General features: G+C 47.6%; 2 protein-coding genes across 2 annotated transcripts; both read left to right on the forward strand.

Moving 5' to 3' along the window:
• Positions 1–850: 850 nt before the first annotated feature.
• Positions 851–3,858, forward strand: LOC123724594 (uncharacterized). The gene is made up of 4 exons (XM_045688765.1): positions 851–1,226; positions 2,167–3,489; positions 3,553–3,566; positions 3,855–3,858. Exons 2-4 carry the CDS (start codon positions 2,212–2,214, stop codon positions 3,856–3,858), a joined length of 1,296 nt encoding a protein of 431 aa, XP_045544721.1. The 5' UTR covers positions 851–1,226; positions 2,167–2,211.
• Positions 3,806–16,995, forward strand: LOC106561773 (amyloid-beta A4 precursor protein-binding family A member 2). The gene is made up of 10 exons (XM_014126010.2): positions 3,806–6,118; positions 6,668–6,803; positions 7,351–7,496; positions 9,448–9,534; positions 10,281–10,466; positions 12,208–12,387; positions 12,941–13,153; positions 14,051–14,170; positions 14,298–14,438; positions 15,469–16,995. Exons 1-10 carry the CDS (start codon positions 3,860–3,862, stop codon positions 15,538–15,540), a joined length of 3,540 nt encoding a protein of 1,179 aa, XP_013981485.2. The 5' UTR covers positions 3,806–3,859; the 3' UTR covers positions 15,541–16,995.
• The last annotated feature ends 1,857 nt before the right edge of the window (positions 16,996–18,852 follow it).

Consider the following 18,852-nt stretch of genomic DNA (forward strand, 5'->3'; position numbering starts at 1 on the left):
TAAACAAAAATGAACACTGAACAAAAATAACAACGAAAACAGTCTTGTCAGGTGCAACAAACACTAAACAGGAAACAACTACCCACAAAAACCCCATAAAAAACACCCCTACTAAATAGAACCTTCAATTAGAGGCAACGACGAACAGCTGCCTCCAATTGAAGGTCAAAACAATAAACTAGACATAGAAACATAGAAACATAGAAATACAAAACATAGAACACAACCCAAAAACCCTGACAACAGAAAACAAACACACCCCTGCCACGTCCTGACCAAACTACAATAACCAATAACCCTTTATACTGGTCAGGACGTGACACAGAGAAACTGTCATACTGGTTATACATTGTGTTATAGTTACTAACATTATTATGAGGTTTAGATTAAAATGAAGCTAGTTGAGTAGCCCGGGGTTTTGTTGTTACAAGAACAGCCTGTTTCACGCTCAAGAGCAATCGAGCAAAGGATGTGACGAGCATCGATCTTGGTGGATTTTTATAGATTGTTGAAAATGGAGGTCAATGTGTGCTTTCACAAAATAATAACACAATATAAAAACACTTAAAAAATAATCATTGTTATTAATTGACATACATAATAGGCCTATGAGGTGTAGCCTACCGCTTCTGTAGAAATGCAAATAAAAACACAAAATTGACAGAATGCATTGGCTAATTGAATATCTGGAAATTAAATGTTTTTAACTCCTAGAAAAAAAATCACCGTAATGTTTTCTACAGGACTCTCACATTGACTCTGATTTCTATTCAGTCTCATGTGGCATGAAGGATACTTTTAATGAGATCAGATGGACCAGACCAGTATTTCCCAACCCTGGTCATCCAGTACCCCCCAACAGTACACATTGTTATTGTACTCCTGGACAAACACACCTCATTCAACTGATTGAGGGCTTGATGGTTAGTTGACAAGCACAATTATTGTGTACTGTTTTGGGGTACTCGAGGACCAGGGTTGGGAAACACTGGACCAGATAATTTCCTGGGTTGCTGCCCGCACGTACTGAGGCGAACAGAGGCTGAGGAGAGAATAGAGATGCCTGCCTGGGGTATTCCTTACACATGTTCCAGGGCAGCTTGCCCCTTTCTCTTTTCTTCTAATATTCACCAGATTCCCGGGATTTTTTCTAAGGCAAATCTCTGCTCGGGACACAGGCAAGATTTTAAAAGGAGCGAGAGATCCTATCATCAGTCAATGCTGTGGTAAGTCGGATAACAGCTTATATTATTTTGATTAGGAAACTTTAATAGAAACAGATCAGCTTGTAACCCGCTATCTCAGGTCTCTATCATACAGATTTGGTTCTATGGCACAGAGAATCATGGCACACACACACACACACACACACACACCACCACCACCAGCCTGATTAGCTTATAACACACAACCAGCCTGATTAGCTTATAACACACCACCAGCGTGGTGCAGTCTCAATGAGAAATCAATCAAATCAAGGTCGTTTTTAATTATGCCTATAAGAAGTAAACGTTATTTTTTTTTTGTCGCCTATAAATTTACAACGCTCTGGATGAATGTGACGATTAGCTGTTTTCAGAGAATGGATGAGAAAAACATATCTGCGTTTTATGGGAGACAGGGGGAAATATGCTGAGTGCGCGATTTAATTAAGAAATAGGTTGAGATAGAACGAATGCGTGCGTTTTCCTGTCCTGTGCTCAAAAGAACAGAGCTTTCTAACGCTACCCTCTGCAGTTGCGGCAAAAGTTTGGCGTAATCGTTTATCATTTTGATTATCTGCAATGTTCAATGGATCTTATAAGATCCGCACTAGCAACAGCATTTGCAACGTCATTAATGATCAACAAAAAAAGGCCGACAACAAATAGCGTCAAACCTCCGTTGTAGGGTTCAGCACCATGGACAGGGACAGTTCGCATTTTAGATGTGTGTGTTTTTTTGGCGGGTATTATTGAACGCAGATGTGTAGTGACGCAGTTTAAGAATAATAAACCTATTTGATTTCGCCCACTTGAGGATTGCATGCGTTCCCGTACACCCATATTTGGTCTAGCTATGTAAATAGAACCACTATAAACGATCCTAGGCATAGATTTAGCTTTTTAACCCGATGTGCAATTCTGATAATAATTTGACCATGGGTTCATTGCGGTCTTATTCTAGGACTGAGGATAGTGTGGTGGGGGATTTGATGGGCCAGCCTGAGCTATGGCTCATGGGAAGAAGCCAGAGAAGATCATCAGAATCCTGAGGCCCAGCCCTCTGTCCTGCCCTGGTCCCATAGGATCCACAGAAGAGTCTAATGAAGGACCTCATAATGAAGGACCTCAGAAAGAAAAACCACAAGGTTTGAGGAGTAAGGGCCGTCCGCCCTGCCCTGGCCCCTTATCCACAGGGGAACCCACTGATGAAGGACCCCTGAGTCTGAGCAGCAAAGGTCCAACTGAAGAACCTCATAATGGGCCTCAGAGTCTGAATAGTGAGGACCTTCCTCAGCACTCTCAGAGCACCAGCATTGGAGAGCTGGACAATAACAATGATGACAGGACCCCTGGGCCTGCAGCACCTGTCTCTGTCCCTGCTAGTGCAACACAGGCTCACCCAAACCAAGACCACAGTCACCTGACTCAGGCCCAGAACTACCCTCGGCAGCCAGATGCCCAGGCCCAGGCCCAGGCCCAGGCCCAGGCCCAACCGCGACAGCCCCAGCAGCATTGCAGAGAGAGTCCAACCAGCCCCAGTGCCACTCTTAACCAGCCGTGTAGGATTAGTCCCTCCAGTTCACCTCTTCCTGTCCCTGCTACACCTAGTGTCTCCTCTGAGCTGTCGCTGAACCAGCCCGGTGACACCACCCTCCCTGACAGCATGGAGGATGAGGAGGAGGACAGCTGCTCAGAGTATGACAACGTGGGTTCGGACGTGGAGGGTGTGGAGCAAGACATTGATCAGGTACTACAGGTGGAAGACCAGGGTATGAAGGTGAGGTGTTACAAACACTATCCTGAGCCTCAGGATGGAAGCTATGTAGAGAGTGAGGATGGCATCTATGTGGAACACCAAGACAGAACCTACGTGGAACACCAAGACAGAACCTACGTGGAACACCGAGACAGAACCTACGTGGAACACCGAGACAGAACCTACGTGGAACACCAAGACAGAACCTACGTGGAATGTGAAGACAGACCTTACATAGATCACAAAGATGGAACCTATGTAGAAGGTGAGGATGGTACCTATGTGGAGGGGAACAGCCTGGAGGGGGATGGGAGCAGCACTGGACAATGCAAACACACCAGGTCACTGTACGGACCTGAGTCTGAGGAAATGGTTATGTATAATGAAAGACTACGACAAGAGACAGATACAAATCTCTGTAGCTCTTCTGAGCATCAGTTCAGTGACAATCCATGTCATGCCCTCAAGGCTGGAGACGAGGAGGAGAAAGGGAAGGTGGAGGTGCACGAGGAGGAGGTGGAAGAGGAAGTGGAGGGGCAGGAGGAGGAGGAGGAGGAGGGGCAGAAGGGGGAGGAGGAGGTGGAGGGGCAGAAGGAGGTGGAGGGGCAGAAGGGGGAGGAGGAGGTGGAGGGGCAGAAGGGGGAGGAGGAGGAGGAGGGGCAGGAGGAGGTGGAGGTGCAGAAGGGGGGAGGAGGAGGTGGAGGGGCAGGAGGAGGTGGAGGGGCAGGAGGAGGAGGAGGGGCAGAAGGGGGAGGAGGAGGAGGAGGGGCAGGAGGAGGTGGAGGGGCAGGAGGAGGGGCAGAAGGGGGAGGAGGAGGTGGAGGGACAGGAAGAGGTGGAGGGGCAGAAGGGGGAGGAGGAGGTGGAGGGGCAGAAAGAGAAGAATTTCCCAGATGAGATGGGGGAAACAGAGGAAGAGCGGGATGTGACCACATATACAGAGGAGGATTCTGAAGAGACAGAGGACAGAGAGCAGGAGAAAACACCCAGCAGCCACCAGGAGAAATATGGGGAGAGGATGAGAGAGGGGGAGAGGGAGGGGGAGAGGATGAGAGAAGGAGAGAGGGAGGGGGACAAGATGAGGGAGGGAGAGAGGGAGGAGGAGAGGATGAGAGAGGGAGAGAGAATGAGAGGGGGAAAGAGGGGTGACCGAGACAGGGAGGACGGTGAGGTCTGCAGAGTGCAGGAACAAACCTTCAGTCGCCAGCGGAAGGAGGAGAGGATGAGAAAGGGAGAGAGGGAGGGGGAGAGGATGAGAGAAGGAGAGAGGGAGGAGGAGAGGATGAGAAAGGGAGATAGAGAAGACAACGATAGAGCGGAAGTTGAGATCTTCTCTATAGGGAACTGTAACACCCATGAGGACAGTAAGATCTCAGTGTGTGTCTCAGAGTCCCCACAAAGGGCCCCCTATAGGGGAAGTGGAGGGGGAAGGGATTGGACTTGTGAGGCCCCTCAAAGGGCCCATAAGGAGGTGAAGAGACAGGGGAAGGGAGGAGGACGGGGAGGAAGGAGTGAGAGGGGAGGTGTAAGGAGTGGAAGGGAAGGAGGAAGGGTCGTGAGGGAGACTGACAGGGAGGAATATGCTGGCCAGATAGTGTCTGAGATGAAGGTATACATGAGTAGCAGCAGCAGTTCAGAGACACAGGACTGCAGAGAGGCTGCCTTCAGGCCCAGACCACCAAGGCCTAGGCCCAGGCCTAGATCCGGGCCCAGCTCCAGCACCCCACACCCTCACCAGACACAACCCCACACTCAGCAGGCCAAGGCCCGCCCGAAACAAGCCTACCAGACCCACACCTACATGACAGAGGTCCATACCCTCCCGAAACAGGTCCACCAGACCCACACCTACCTGACAGAGGTCGATCCCGTCCCGAAACAGGTCCAGAATCACCAGATGCAGGCCCAGAGCGACGTCCGACAGAACCAGCAGACAAAGACACAGAACTGCAGAGAAGGTGCTATCAGGCCTAGACCCAGATCTGGCCCCAACACACCACACCCTCACCCCCCACAGAACCCGGCCCAAATGCAGCACATCCAGGCCCACCAAATCCAGGCCCAGTATCGACAGGCCCACCCGACACAGGCCCAGACCCACAAGAGACAAGCACCCACCCACCCGACACAGGCCCAGACCCACAAGAGACAAGCACCCACCCACCCAACACAGGCCCAGACCAAGCAGCACCACAGAGAGAGTCCCGTCAGCCCCAGCCACAGCCCTAGGCCCACCTCTGATAGCCCTATGCCCATCTCTGATAGCCCTATGCCCATCTCTGACAGCCCTATGCCCATCTCTGACAGCCCTAAGCCCACCTCTGACAGCCCTAGGCCCACCTCTGATAGCCCTATGCCCATCTCTGACAGCCCTAGGCCCATCTCTGACAGCCCTAGGCCCACCTCTGATAGCCCTATGCCCATCTCTGACAGCCCTATGCCCATCTCTGACAGCCCTAAGCCCACCTCTGACAGCCCTAGGCCCACCTCTGATAGCCCTATGCCCATCTCTGACAGCCCTAGGCCCATCTCTGACAGCCCTAGGCCCACCTCTGATAGCCCTATGCCCATCTCTGACAGCCCTAGGCCCATCTCTGACAGCCCTAGGCCCACCTCTGATAGCCCTATGCCCATCTCTGACAGCCCTAAGCCCACCTCTGACAGCCCTAGGCCCACCTCTGACAGCCCTAAGCCCATCTCTGATAGCCCTAGGCCCATCTCTGACAGCCCTAGGCCCAACTCTGACAGCCCTAGGCCCACCTCTGACAGCCCTAGGCCCACCTCGCCTCCCAGCCACAATGCTCAGACACAGGACCACACTCCCCACACCCGACAGACCGAGCAGCATTGCAGAGAGATCACCACCAGTCGGAGCGCCAAGCCTCCCACTCCTCTCCTCCAGGTCCAGACCCAGACCCAGGTCCAGACCCAGACCCAGGTCCAGACCCAGACCCAGGTCCATATCCAGCAGCCTCGCAGAGACAGCACCACCAGCCCCAGCCCAAGGCCCACTTCTGACTCCTCATCCAGCCTGGACAAACATCCCAGGGCTATAAAACCATCAACATCAACAGCTCCACCAGCTTCACACCACAACACAGAGCCACAGAGGGAGTCCCCAGACGACAGACAGACACGGACGCAGACACACAAACAGGTAACTGTCTGATGCAGGGTTTGTTTTATGTTATTAGTTTACATGACGGGGACCATGTACAACAAACATTGCACCAGATTTGACCTACATAGCTAAGTCTCATCAGCAGTCTGGTCGTGTTTCTGTCTGATGTTAAGTTAGATCTCCCCTCTGTCCGTTCCAGATGTTAGTTAGATCTCCCTCCTGTCTGTTCCAGATGTTAGTTAGATCTCCCCTCCGTCTGTTCCAGATGTTATTTAGATCTCACCTCTCTCTGTTCCAGATGTTAAGTTATATCTCCCCACTGTCTGTTCCAGATGTTAGTTAGATCTCCCATCCTGTCTGTTCCAGATGTTAGTTAGATCTCCCCTCTGTCTGTTCCAGATGTTAGATCTCCCCTCTGTCTGTTCCAGATGTTAGTTAGATCTCCCCTCTGTCTGTTCCAGATGTTAGTTAGATCTCCTCACTGTCCGTTCCAGATGTTAGTTAGATCTCCCCTCTGTCTGTTCCAGATGTTAGATCTCCCCTCTGTCTGTTCCAGATGTTAGATCTCCCCTCTGTCTGTTCCAGATGCCTCACGACGTCTCAGAGCAGCAGCCTGGCAGGCCCCACTGCCCAGAGCCTCAGACCCTACAGGAGGACAGCAACAGCACACCTCAGCCTGAACCAACACAGAACAACGCTTCGTTCCCCAGCTTCGTGGATGGTAAATATTTTTTTCTCTATATAGTTCATTGATTCCATACCTGAGTAATGGACGTTTGATTATTATATAACCATTTATGGCTCTTCTTGGTCTCTGGCGTGTGCATATATGTTTTTATAGTGCTGCAACCAAATTGCTCAAGCAATGGGACAATAAAATGGTGTGAATTTAAATGTGAATGTGAATCTGAATGTGAATTTGAATGTGAATCTGAATGTGAATGCGAATGCGAATCTGAATGTGAATGTGAATCTGAATCTGAATCTGAATCTGAATGTGAATTTGAATGTGAATCTGAATGTGAATGTGAATGTGAATCTGAATCTGAATCTGAATCTGAATCTGAATCTGAATTTGAATGTGAATCTGAATGTAAATGCGAATGCGAATGTGAATGTGAATCTGAATGTGAATGTGAATGTGAATCTGTATCTGTATCCGTATCTGTATGTGAATGTGAATGTGAACGTGAATGTAAATATGAATCTGTCTGGGTCTGAGTCACGGGTTCTTGTCTGTAAATAAATCAATATTTCTCATTTCCCAGTCCCAGGTCCGTGTGAGCCCGAGGACCTGATCGATGGGATCATCTTTGCTGCTAACTACCTGGGTTCCACCCGGCTGCTGTCTAACAAGAACCCATCTAAACGAACACGCATGGCCCAGGCGCAGGAGGCTGTCAGCCAGGTCAAGGTATGGTATGGTGTGGTGTGTGGGTGTTGGTGCAGTGGGCGTGGTGTGGTGTGTTTAGTTTGTGTGGTGTGGGTGTGGGTGTGGTGTGTGGGTGTGTGGGTGTGTGTGTGGGTGTTGTGGTGTGTGGTGTGTGGGTGTGGTGTGGTGGGTGTGTGGGTGTGTGTGTGGTGGGTGTGTGGTGTGTGGGTGTGGTGTGGGTGTGATGTGGGTGTGTGGGTGTGGTGTGTGGGTGTGTGTGTGTGGTGTGTGGGTGTGGTGTGTGGGTGTGGTGGGTGGGTGTGTGGGTGTGGTGTGTGTGTGATGTGGGTGTGTGTGGGTGGTGTGTGGGTGTTGTGTGTGTGTGTGGGTGTGTGGGTGTGGTGTGTGTGTGTGTGGGTGTGGGTGTGTGGTGTGTGGGTGTGGTGTGTGGGTGTTGTGGGTGTGGGGTGTGGTGTGGGTGTGTGGGTGTGGTGTGTGGGTGTGTGTGTGTGGGTGTGGTGTGTGGGTGTGTGTGTGGGTGTGGTGTGTGTGTGGGTGTGGTGTGTGGGTGTTGTGTGGGTGTGGTGTGTGGGTGTGGTGTGTGTGGGTGTGGTGTGTGGGTGTTGTGTGGGTGTGGTGTGTGGGTGTGGTGTGTGGGTGTGGTGTGTGTGGGTGTGGTGTGTGGGTGTGGTGTGTGGGTGTGGTGTGTGTGGGTGTGGTGTGTGGGTGTGGTGTGGGTGTGATGTGGGTGTGTGGGTGTGGTGTGTGGGTGTGGTGTGTGGGTGTGGTGTGTGGGTGTGGTGTGGGTGTGATGTGGGTGTGTGGGTGTGGTGTGGGTGTGTGGGTGTGGTGTGTTAATAATGGGCACATAGAGTATGGCATTAGGAAATTTACTTTCTGCCACTTTCAACAGTTGTTGTAGTTGCTTCCAGGAGGTTAACGCCAGCTGTTTCAAAAGGCAGTTTTGACCAGGCTAATGTTGTTAGCATTGTGGTTGTCTGACTAATTGACCAGGCTAATGTTGTTAGCATTGTGCTGTCTGACTAACTGACCAGGATAATGTTGTTATATTAGCATTGTGCTGTCTGACTAATTGACCAGGCTAATGTTGTTAGCATTGTGCTGTCTGACTAACTGACCAGGCTAATGTTGTTAGCATTGTGCTGTCTGACTAACTGACCAGGCTAATGTTGTTATATTAGCATTGTGCTGTCTGACTAACTGACCAGGCTAATGTTGTTATATTAGCATTGTGCTGTCTGACTAACTGACCAGGCTAATGTTGTTATATTAGCATTGTGCTGTCTGACTAATTGACCAGGCTAATTTTGTTATATTAGCATTGTGCTGTCTGACTAACTGACCAGGCTAATGTTGTTAGCATTGTGCTGTCTGACTAATTGACCAGGCAAATGTTGTTAGCATTGTGCTGTCTGACTAATTGACCAGGCTAATTTTGTTATATTAGCATTGTGCTGTCTGACTAACTGACCAGGCTAATGTTGTTATATTAGCATTGTGCTGTCTGACTAACTGACCAGGCTAATATTGTTATATTAGCATTGTGCTGTCTGACTAATTGACCAAGATAATGTTGTTATATTAGCATTGTGCTGTCTGACTAATTGACCAGGCTAATGTTGTTAGCATTGTGCTGTCTGACTAATTGACCAGGCTGATGTTGTTAGCATTGTGCTGTCTGACTAATTGACCAGGCTAATTTTGTTATATTAGCATTGTGCTGTCTGACTAATTGACCAGGCTAATGTTGTTAGCATTGTGCTTTGTGACTAATTGACCAGGCTAATTTTGTTATCCATTCAATGTTCAAGATGATATTGTATTTTTTTTCTTGATCTATGGATGTCAGTTGGTCTGTTCATCAATGGTCTTCTGTTATTCCAAACAATAAGGAAATGTACCTTGGGAGTACCCTTTCTAACCACACGATGGCGATCTCTCATTCCTTTTGACCATGGTGGTTTGACCACAGAGCCAAGATGGAGACTCTCAGACGGTGACAGAAGTGGACCTCTTCATCTCCACCAAGGCAGTCAAAGTGCTGAATGCTGATTCACAGGTGTGTGACTGTGAGCTCTGAGTTAATAAAAAAAAACACTGTGTATTTCTTCTCTGTAACACCAAGTCCTGGAACTATCCAATCACACTTGTAGACAATGCATCTTTTAAAGGCAATATTCACCCGTCTGCGAAAATCACATACACAGTAAATAGTAAATGTTGACTCAATCAGAAATTAACTTTAGATGTCCAATAATGTGGATCTACTGCGGATCATATTGAATCCCCGCCTAGGATTAATCTGTGTCCAGGAAACCTGCCCAAAGCTTCATATGATGCTGTTTCATAAAATTCCTCTGGTGCGCTGCAGTATCTTTAGGGGCCATGTTGTTGAGGACTGTCCAATCCACACAGAGTTATTACCACAGCAGCCATATATATTATTTATCCCCCCCAGGAGACGCTGATGGACAGTTATTACCACAGCAGCCATATATATTATCTATCCCCCCAGGAGACGCTGATGGACAGTTATTACCACAGCAGCCATATATATTATTTATCCCCCCCAGGAGACGCTGATGGACAGTTATTACCACAGCAGCCATATATATTATTTATCCCCCCCAGGAGACGCTGATGGACAGTTATTACCACAGCAGCCATATATATTATTTATCCCCCAGGAGACGCTGATGGACAGTTATTACCACAGCAGCCATATATATTATTTATCCCCCCCCCAGGAGACGCTGATGGACAGTTATTACCACAGCAGCCATATATATTATCTATCCCCCCCAGGAGACGCTGATGGACAGTGCGCTGCGGTCCATATCCTACATCGCAGACATCGGGACCATCGTGGTTCTGATGGCTCGTACCCGTACGTCAGACTCGTCCTCGCAGGACCGTAGCGAAGCTGATCTCTCCTCCTCAGAGGGACAGAGACAGTACAGAATGATCTGCTATGTCTTTGAGTCAGAGGATGTGAGTACTGTTGTATTCTGTTTTTGTTCTATTCTATGGTATTCTGATCTGTTCTGTTCTCTGTTCTGTTTTTCCCCCACGCTCTCCCTTTGTATTCTGCTGAATATTATTGGTTTTATTGGGGATTTTGGTCTCTGATGATTGATTATTGATTACTTACTGTGTTCGTAGAAGAAGGTTTATTGCAAAAATTTAGAACACACAGTTTTTAATTCAGCAATTTCTATACACTATCTACAGTACAATACTACTGAACATCATTTTAAAGCTTTGAAAATGATTATTGCTAGTACAGAGGCCCACTTTATTCATCTCTAATTTTGGCTTTCCTATAACGCCAGTTATATACTACATGACCAAAAGTATGTGGACACCTGCTTGTCGAACATCTCATTCTGAAATCATGGGCATTAATATGGAGTTGGTCCCCTCTTTTGCTGCTATAACAGCCTCCACTCTTCTGGGAAGGCTTTCCACGAGATGTTGGAACATTGCTGCAGGGACTTGCTTCCATTCAGCCACAAGAGCATTAGTGAGGTCGGGCACTGATGTTGGGCGATTAGGCCCGGCTCGCAGTCGGCGTTTCAATTCATCCCAAAGGTTTTCGATGAGGTTGAGGTCAGGGCTCTGTACAGGCCAGTCAAGTTCTTGCACACTGATCTCAACAAACCATTTCTGTATGGACCTCGATTTGTGCACGGGGGCATTGTCATACTGAAACAGGAAAGGGCCTTCCACAAACTGTTGCCACAAAGTTAGAAGCACAGAATCGTCTAGAATTTCATTGTATGCTGTAGCGTTAAGATTTCCTTTCACTTGAATTACCACTGAGCCGTTGTTACTCCTAGACGTTTCCACTTCACAATAACATCACTTACAGTTGACCGGGGCAGTTCTAGCAGGGCAACAAATCTGACGAACTGACTTGTTGGAAAGGTGGCATCCCATGACGGTGGTGCCATGTTGAAAGTCACTGAGCTCTTCAGTTAGGCCATTCTACTGCCAATGTTTGTCTATGGAGATTGCATGGCTGTGTGCTCGATTTTATACACCTGTCAGCAACGGGCGTGGCTGAAATAGCCAAATCCACTCATTTTAAAGGGTGTCCACATACTTTTGTATATATAGTGTATCTTCATTCATCATTTCAGTTGGTCCTTAACCTGTGCTCTCTCCCACCTCTATATTGTTGTCAACTTGAATAGCCTGTCAGTTCCGTTGAGTAGTTTCTCCCTCTCCCCTCTCCCCCCTCCCCTCTCCCTCTCTCTCCTCCCCTCCCCCTCTCCTCTCCTCTCCCTCTCCCCTCTCCCCCTCCCCTCTCCCTCTCTCTCTTCCCCTCTCCCCTCTCCTCTCCCTCTCTCTCCTCCTCTCCCTTTACCTTTCCCTCTCTCTCCTCCTCTCCCTCTCTCTCTCCCTCTACCTCTCTCTCGTCCTCTCCCTCTCTCTCCTCCTCTCCCTCTCTCTCCTCCTCTCCCTCTCTCTCCCTCTCCCTCTCCCTCTCCCTCTCCCTCTCCCTCTCCCTCTCCCTCTACTGCCCTCCCCTTTCCTCTCCCTCTCTCTCCTCCTCTCCCTCTCCCTCTCCCTCTCCCTCTCCCCCTCCCTCTCCCTCTCCCTCCTCCTCTCCCTCTCCCTCTCCCTCTCCCTCTCTCTCCTCCTCTCCCTCTCCCTCTCCCTCTCCCTCTCCCTCTCCCTCTCCCTCTCCCTCTACTGCCCTCCCCTTTCCTCTCCCTCTCATCCCCAGGCCCAGCTCATTGCCCAGTCCATCGGCCAGGCGTTCAGCGTTGCCTACAGGGAGTTCCTCCGAGCCAATGGGATCAACCCTAAGGACCTGAGTCAGAAACAATACAGTGACATCATCAATTCCCAGGAGATGTACAATGACGACCTGGTCCATTTCTCAAACTCTGACAACTGTAAAGAGGTGTGTGTGTGTGTGTGTGTGTGTGTGTGTGTGTGTGTGTGTGTGTGTGTGTGTGTGTGTGTGTGTGTGTGTGTGTGTGTGTGTGTGTGTGTGTGTGTGTGTGTGTGTGTGTGTGTGTGTGTGTGTGTGTGTGCGCTTGCATCCGTGCCTATATGCATGCATGAAATACTGATAGACAAGTGTAAAGAGGTGTGACGGCTTACTGTAGTGATTGTTGACCGTGATTCATGACTCTAGATACACTCCGTAAACACAGTGTAGATAACATATTACAGTACAGTAGATATCGAGGCTCTTGGCTCGTGCAGTAGCTAGACAGCGCAAAGATGTTTACCAAAGTTCAGGATCGATCTTACCCATTCGGTAAGCTAAACAAAATCCACTGAAGAGTACAAGTAATTAGTGTTCCTGCTTCAGTGAGACCACTACTGAAATTCTGCATATATATTTATTTATTACCAACTAAAATCCAGTTTATAAGATATACTAATAACTTCTACTTAAAGATATATATCTAAATATCTGTCTCTGTGTGTGTTTGTGTGTCTCCCAGCTGGAGTTGGAGAAGCAGAAGGGAGAGAGCCTAGGTGTGGTGATAGTGGAGTCTGGCTGGGGCTCCATCCTGCCTACGGTGATCCTAGCTAACATGTTGAACAGCGGCCCGGCTGCCCGCTCTGGGAAACTCAGCGTCGGCGACCAGATCATGTCCATTAACAACACCAGCCTGGTGGGCCTGCCGTTAGCGACCTGCCAGAGCATCATCAAGGTCTGGAGCGCACAGTCCACTCAGGCAGCGTCTATGTTATTCAACAGATGCTCTTTTATCAGTCATGAAGGAAAGGAGATGTGGAGTAGAGGAAAGGAAGACATTTTAGAGTATTGAGATTGAGACAAAGTCATTCTAGGAAGCCATTCTAGCGTTGAGATTGAGACACAGCCATTCTAGGAAGCCATTCTAGTGTTGAGATTGAGACACAGCCATTCTAGTGTTGAGATTGAGACACAGCCATTCTAGGAAGCCATTCTAGCGTTGAGATTGAAACACAGCCATTCTCGGAAGCCATTCTAGTGTTGAGATTGAGACACAGCCATTCTAGGAAGCCATTCGAGTGTTGAGATTGAGACACAGCCATTCTAGCATTGAGATTGAGACACAGCCATTCTAGGAAGCCATTCTAGTGTTGAGATTGAGACACAGAAATTCTAGGAAGCCATTCTAGTGTTGAGATTGAGACACAGCCATTCTAGGAAGCCATTCTATCGTTGAGATTGAGACACAGCCATTCTAGGAAGCCATTCTAGTGTTGAGATTGAGACACAGCCATTCTTGTGTTGAGATTGAGACACAGCCATTCTAGGAAGCCATTCTAGTGCTGAGATTGAGACACAGCCATTCTAGGAAGCCATTCTAGTGCTGAGATTGAGACACAGCCATTCTAGGAAGCCATTCTAGTGCTGAGATTGAGACACAGCCATTCTAGTGTTGAGATTGAGACACAGACATTCTAGGAAGCCATTCTAGTGTTGAGATTGAGACACAGCCATTCTAGTGTTGAGATTGAGACACAGCCATTCTAGGAAGCCATTCTAGTGTTGAGATTGAGACACAGCCATTCTAGTGTTAAGACAGGTGTCATTTATCGTGTTCCGGTTGTCCTGCCAGGGTCTGAAGAGCCAGGTTCAGGTGAAGCTGAGCATTGTGAGTTGTCCTCCTGTCACCACCGTCCTCATCAAGAGACCTGACCTCAAGTTCCAGCTGGGCTTCAGTGTTCAGAACGGCATCGTGAGTAGGATTATGATACCGTTATAATGCATTATAAGACTTGTCGTAACCACGTATAACCTCTCTCATAATGATCCTGATAACAGCCATTTGGATTCAGAAATTAGTTTTCTTTCTCTCTCCTCAGATCTGCAGTCTGATGCGTGGAGGTATCGCGGAGCGAGGAGGGGTGCGAGTCGGCCACAGGATCATTGAGATCAATGGGCTGAGTGTGGTTGCCATGCCGCATGAGAAGATAGTACAGACCCTGTCTGTATCAGTGGGAGAGGTGAGCATCAGATTCCAGTTAGGTAACTGCCAACATAAACGCCCTCATTTTATATCCTATCAGAGTCCGAAACAGATGAATCAGAAGATTTTATACAAATACAAGTGTGTCTTCACAATTAGCACTGATATGTCCTCTTCTCTTCTCCTCCTCATCCTCCTCCTCTCCCCCTCCTCCTCATCCTCTCTCCCTCCTCCTCATCCTCCTGTCCTCCCTCTCCTCCTCCTCCTCTCCTCCCCTACCTCTCCTCCTCATCCTCCTCCGCTCCCCCTCCTCCTCATCCTCTCTCCCTCCTCCTCATCCTCCTGTCCTCCCTCTCCTCCTCCTCCTCTTCTCCCCTACCTCTCCTCCTCATCCTCCTCCTCTCCCCTCCTCCTCATCCTCCTCCTCTCCCCCTCCTCCTCATCCTCCTCTCCCCCTCCTCCTCATCCTCCTGTCCTCCCTCTCCTCCCCTACCTCTCCTCCTCCTCCTCCTCCTCCTCCTCTCTCCCACATCCTACTTCTCCTCCTCTCCTCCCTCTCCTCCTCCTCCTATCCTCCCCTACCTCTCCCCCTCCTCCTCATCCTCCTCCTCTCTCCCACCTCCTCCTCCTCCTCTCCTCTCCTTCTCTCCTCCTCTCCTCCCTCTCCTACTTCTCCTCCTCTCCTCCCTCTCCTCCTCCCTCTCCTCCTCCTCCTCCTACCTCTCCTGTGTCCCCTCCTCCTCCTCTCCTCTCCTTCTCTCCTCCTCTCCTCCCTCTCCTACTTCTCCTCCTCTCCCCTCCTCCTCCTCCTCCTCCTCCTCCTCCTCTCCTACCTCTCCTGTGTCCCCTCCTCCTCCTCTCCTCTCCTTCTCTCCTCCTCTCCTCCCTCTTTTCCTTCTCTTCTCCTCCCTCTCCTCCTTCTTCTCATCCTCCCCCTCCTCTCCTCCTCCCCATCTTCATCCTCTCCAAACTGTCCTCCTCTTCCTCTCCTACCTCTCATCCTTCTCCCCTTTCTCCTCCTTCTCCTCCTCTTCCTCCTTTCCCCCTCCTCCTCTCCTCTCTGTCAGATCAACATGAAGACCATGCCTGCAGTGATGTTCAGACTGTTAACAGGGCAGGAGATTCCCGTCTACATTTAGTCTCTCCACGTCAGAGTCCTAAATGACACCCTATTCCCTATGTAGTGCACTACTTTTGACCAGGACCGATAGGGTTCTGGTCAAAAGTAGTGCACAATGTAGGGAATAGGGTGCAATTTGGTGACGCACACCTTACCTGCATCTCTTTCTGTGTACTCGCTCACTGCTTCTGCATGTCTAGGAGAAGTTGAACAGACAGGGTGATTGACAGGCAGTGGAGCCATGTCCTCCGATTTACAGTGACACCAGCCTCCACTGGTGCAGGGTGATACATTAGCAAAGTGTATCTTTCTATCGTGTTATTTTCCTGTTACTCTACTGACAGTTATTACCACAGCACCATTCCCGACTTAAATAAGGCTTCTTTCCAAATTCATTGATGAGCTACACGGTCATAATGGGTTGAAATGTACATAACATAAGCTGTTCGTGGTGTGTGTGTGTGTGTGTGTGTGTGTGTGTGTGTGTGTGTGTGTGTGCGTGCGTGCGTGCGTGCGTGCGTGCGTGTGCGTGTGCGTGTGTTGTACATGCAAGGTCTTTATCGTTTTCTTACGACGAGAGATTACAAACACGGCACATTTTATTTTCAATTTATTCCTTTATTTATTTTTATTTTTATTTTATAACATGCAAGGTTGAGAGACGTAGTCGTCCTGTAAATAGTTTGTTTTATAGGAGGACTGCTGAAACTGTAACTTGGTCTGTTCATTGTAAACTGGGTGGTTTGAGACCTGAATGCTGATTGTCTCTGATATCAGACCGTATACCATGGGTATAACATCTTAACCAATACAGCATTGGACAAGGCTATTCTTTAATAGCAGGGCTGTTGTAGCCTGGTCTGTCGTTGGAGCGCCTCTCTGGCCAATGCATGACCACTACTTTAGGAGTTGGCAAGACAGCACAAACAGATCTGGAACCAGGCTAGGGGGTATTGAGCTACAGTCTATTCCCTATATGGTACTCTACTGTTGATCAAAACCCATATGGCTCCGGTCTGAAGTAGTGCACTATGTAGGGAATAGGGTTCGATAGGGCTCTGGTCTGAAGTAGTGCACTATATAGGGAATAGGGTTCTATAGGGCCCTGGTCTAAAGTAGTGCACTATATAGGGAATAGGGTTCTATAGGGGCTCTGGTCTAAAGTAGTGCACTATATAGGGAATAGGGTTCTATAGGGCCCTGGTCTAAAGTAGTGCACTATATAGGGAATAAGGTTCTGCAGGGCTCTGATCAAACATAGGGAATCAAATGTAGGGAATAGGGTGCCATTTGGTACGCATGCTACAGTTGAAGTCAGAAGTTTACATACCCCTTAGCCAAATACATTTAAACTCAGTTTTTCACAAATCCTGACATTTAATCCTAGTAAAAATTCCCTGTTTTAGGTCAGTTAGGATCACCACTTTATTTTAAGAACGTGAAATGTCAGAATAATAGTAGAGAGAATTATTTCTTTCAGCTTTTATTTCTTTCATCACATTCCCAGTGGGTCAGAAGTTTACATACACTCAATTAGTATTTGTTAGCGTTGCCTTTAAATTGTTTAACTTGGGTCAAATGTTTCGGGTAGCCTTCCACAAGCTTCCCACAATAAGTTGGGTGAATTTTGGCCCATTCCTCCTGACAGAGCTGGTGTAACTGAATCAGGTTTGCAGGCCTTGCTCGCAAATTTTTTTTTTCTTCTTCCTGACTGATGTCTTGAGATGTTGCTTCAATATATCCACATAATTTTCCTCCCTCATGATGCCATCTATTTTGTGAAGTGCACCAGTCCCTCCTGCAGCAAAGCACCCCCACAACATGATGCTGCCACCCCCGTGCTTCACGGTTGGGATGGTGTTCTTCGGCTTGCAAGCCTCCCCTTTTTCCTCCAAACATAACGATGGTCATTATGGCCAAACAGTTCTAGTTTTGTTTCATCAGATCAGAGGACATTTCTCCAAAAAGTACGATCTTTGTCCCCATGTACAGTTGCAAACCGTAGTCTGGCTTTTTTATGGCGGTTTTGGAGCAGTGGCTTCTTCCTTGCTGAGCAGCCTTTCAGGTTATGTCGATATAGGACTCGTTTTACTGTGGATATAGATACTTTTGTACCTGTTTCCTCCAGCATCTTCACAAGGTCTTTTGCTGTTGTTCAGGGATTGATTTGCACTTTTCGCACCAAAGTACGTTCATCTCTAGGAGACAGAACGCGTCTCCTTCCTGAGTGGTATGACAGCTGCGTGGTACCATGGTGTTTATACTTGCGTACTATTGTTTGTACAGATGAATGTGGTACATTCAGGCATTCGGAAATTGCTCCCAAGGATGAACCAGACTTGTGGAGGTCTCCAATTTTTTTTCTGAGGTCTTGCTGATTTATTTTGATTTCCCCATGATGTCAAGCAAAGAGGCACTGAGTTTGAAGGTAGGCCTTGAAATACATCCACAGGTACACCTCCAATTGAGTCAAATTATGTCAATTAGCCTATCAGAAGCCTCTAAAGCCATGATGTCATTTTCTGGAATTTTCCAATCTATTTAAAGGCACAGTCAACTTAGTGTATGTAAACATCTGACCCCCTGGAATTGTGATACGGTGAATTATAAGTGAAATAATCTGTCTGTAAACAATTGTTAGAAAAATGACTTGTGTCATGCACAAAGTAGATGTCTTAACCGACTTGCCAAAACTATAGTTTGTTAAAAATAAATTTGTGGAGTGGTTGAAAAACGAGGTTTAATGACTCCAACCTAAGTGTATGTAAACTTCCGACTTCGACTGTATGTGTTGAAGCAGTCCTTGGCGCTCTATTTTGGCTCGGGGGTATCAATGGGGTGAATATAATACTACGGTAATGGTATATAATACTACAGTAATGGTATATAATATTACAGTAATGGTATATAATACTACAGTAATGGTATATAATACTACGGTAATGGTATATAATATTACAGTAATGGTATATAATATTACGGTAATGGTATATAATATTACAGTAATGGTATATAATACTACGGTAATGGTATATAATACTACAGTAATGGTATATAATACTACGGTAATGGTATATAATACTACAGTAATGGTATATAATACTACAGTAATGGTATATAATACTACGGTAATGGTATATAATACTACAGTAATGGTATATAATACTATGGTAATGGTATATAATATTACAGTAATGGTATATAATACTACGGTAATGGTATATAATACTACGGTAATGGTATATATATATATTACGGTAATGGTATATAATATTACAGTAATGGTATATAATATTACGGTAATGGTATATAATATTACGGTAATGGTATA

Source organism: Salmo salar, chromosome ssa10, assembly GCF_905237065.1.
Source record: "Salmo salar chromosome ssa10, Ssal_v3.1, whole genome shotgun sequence".
Taxonomy (NCBI): domain Eukaryota; kingdom Metazoa; phylum Chordata; class Actinopteri; order Salmoniformes; family Salmonidae; genus Salmo; species Salmo salar.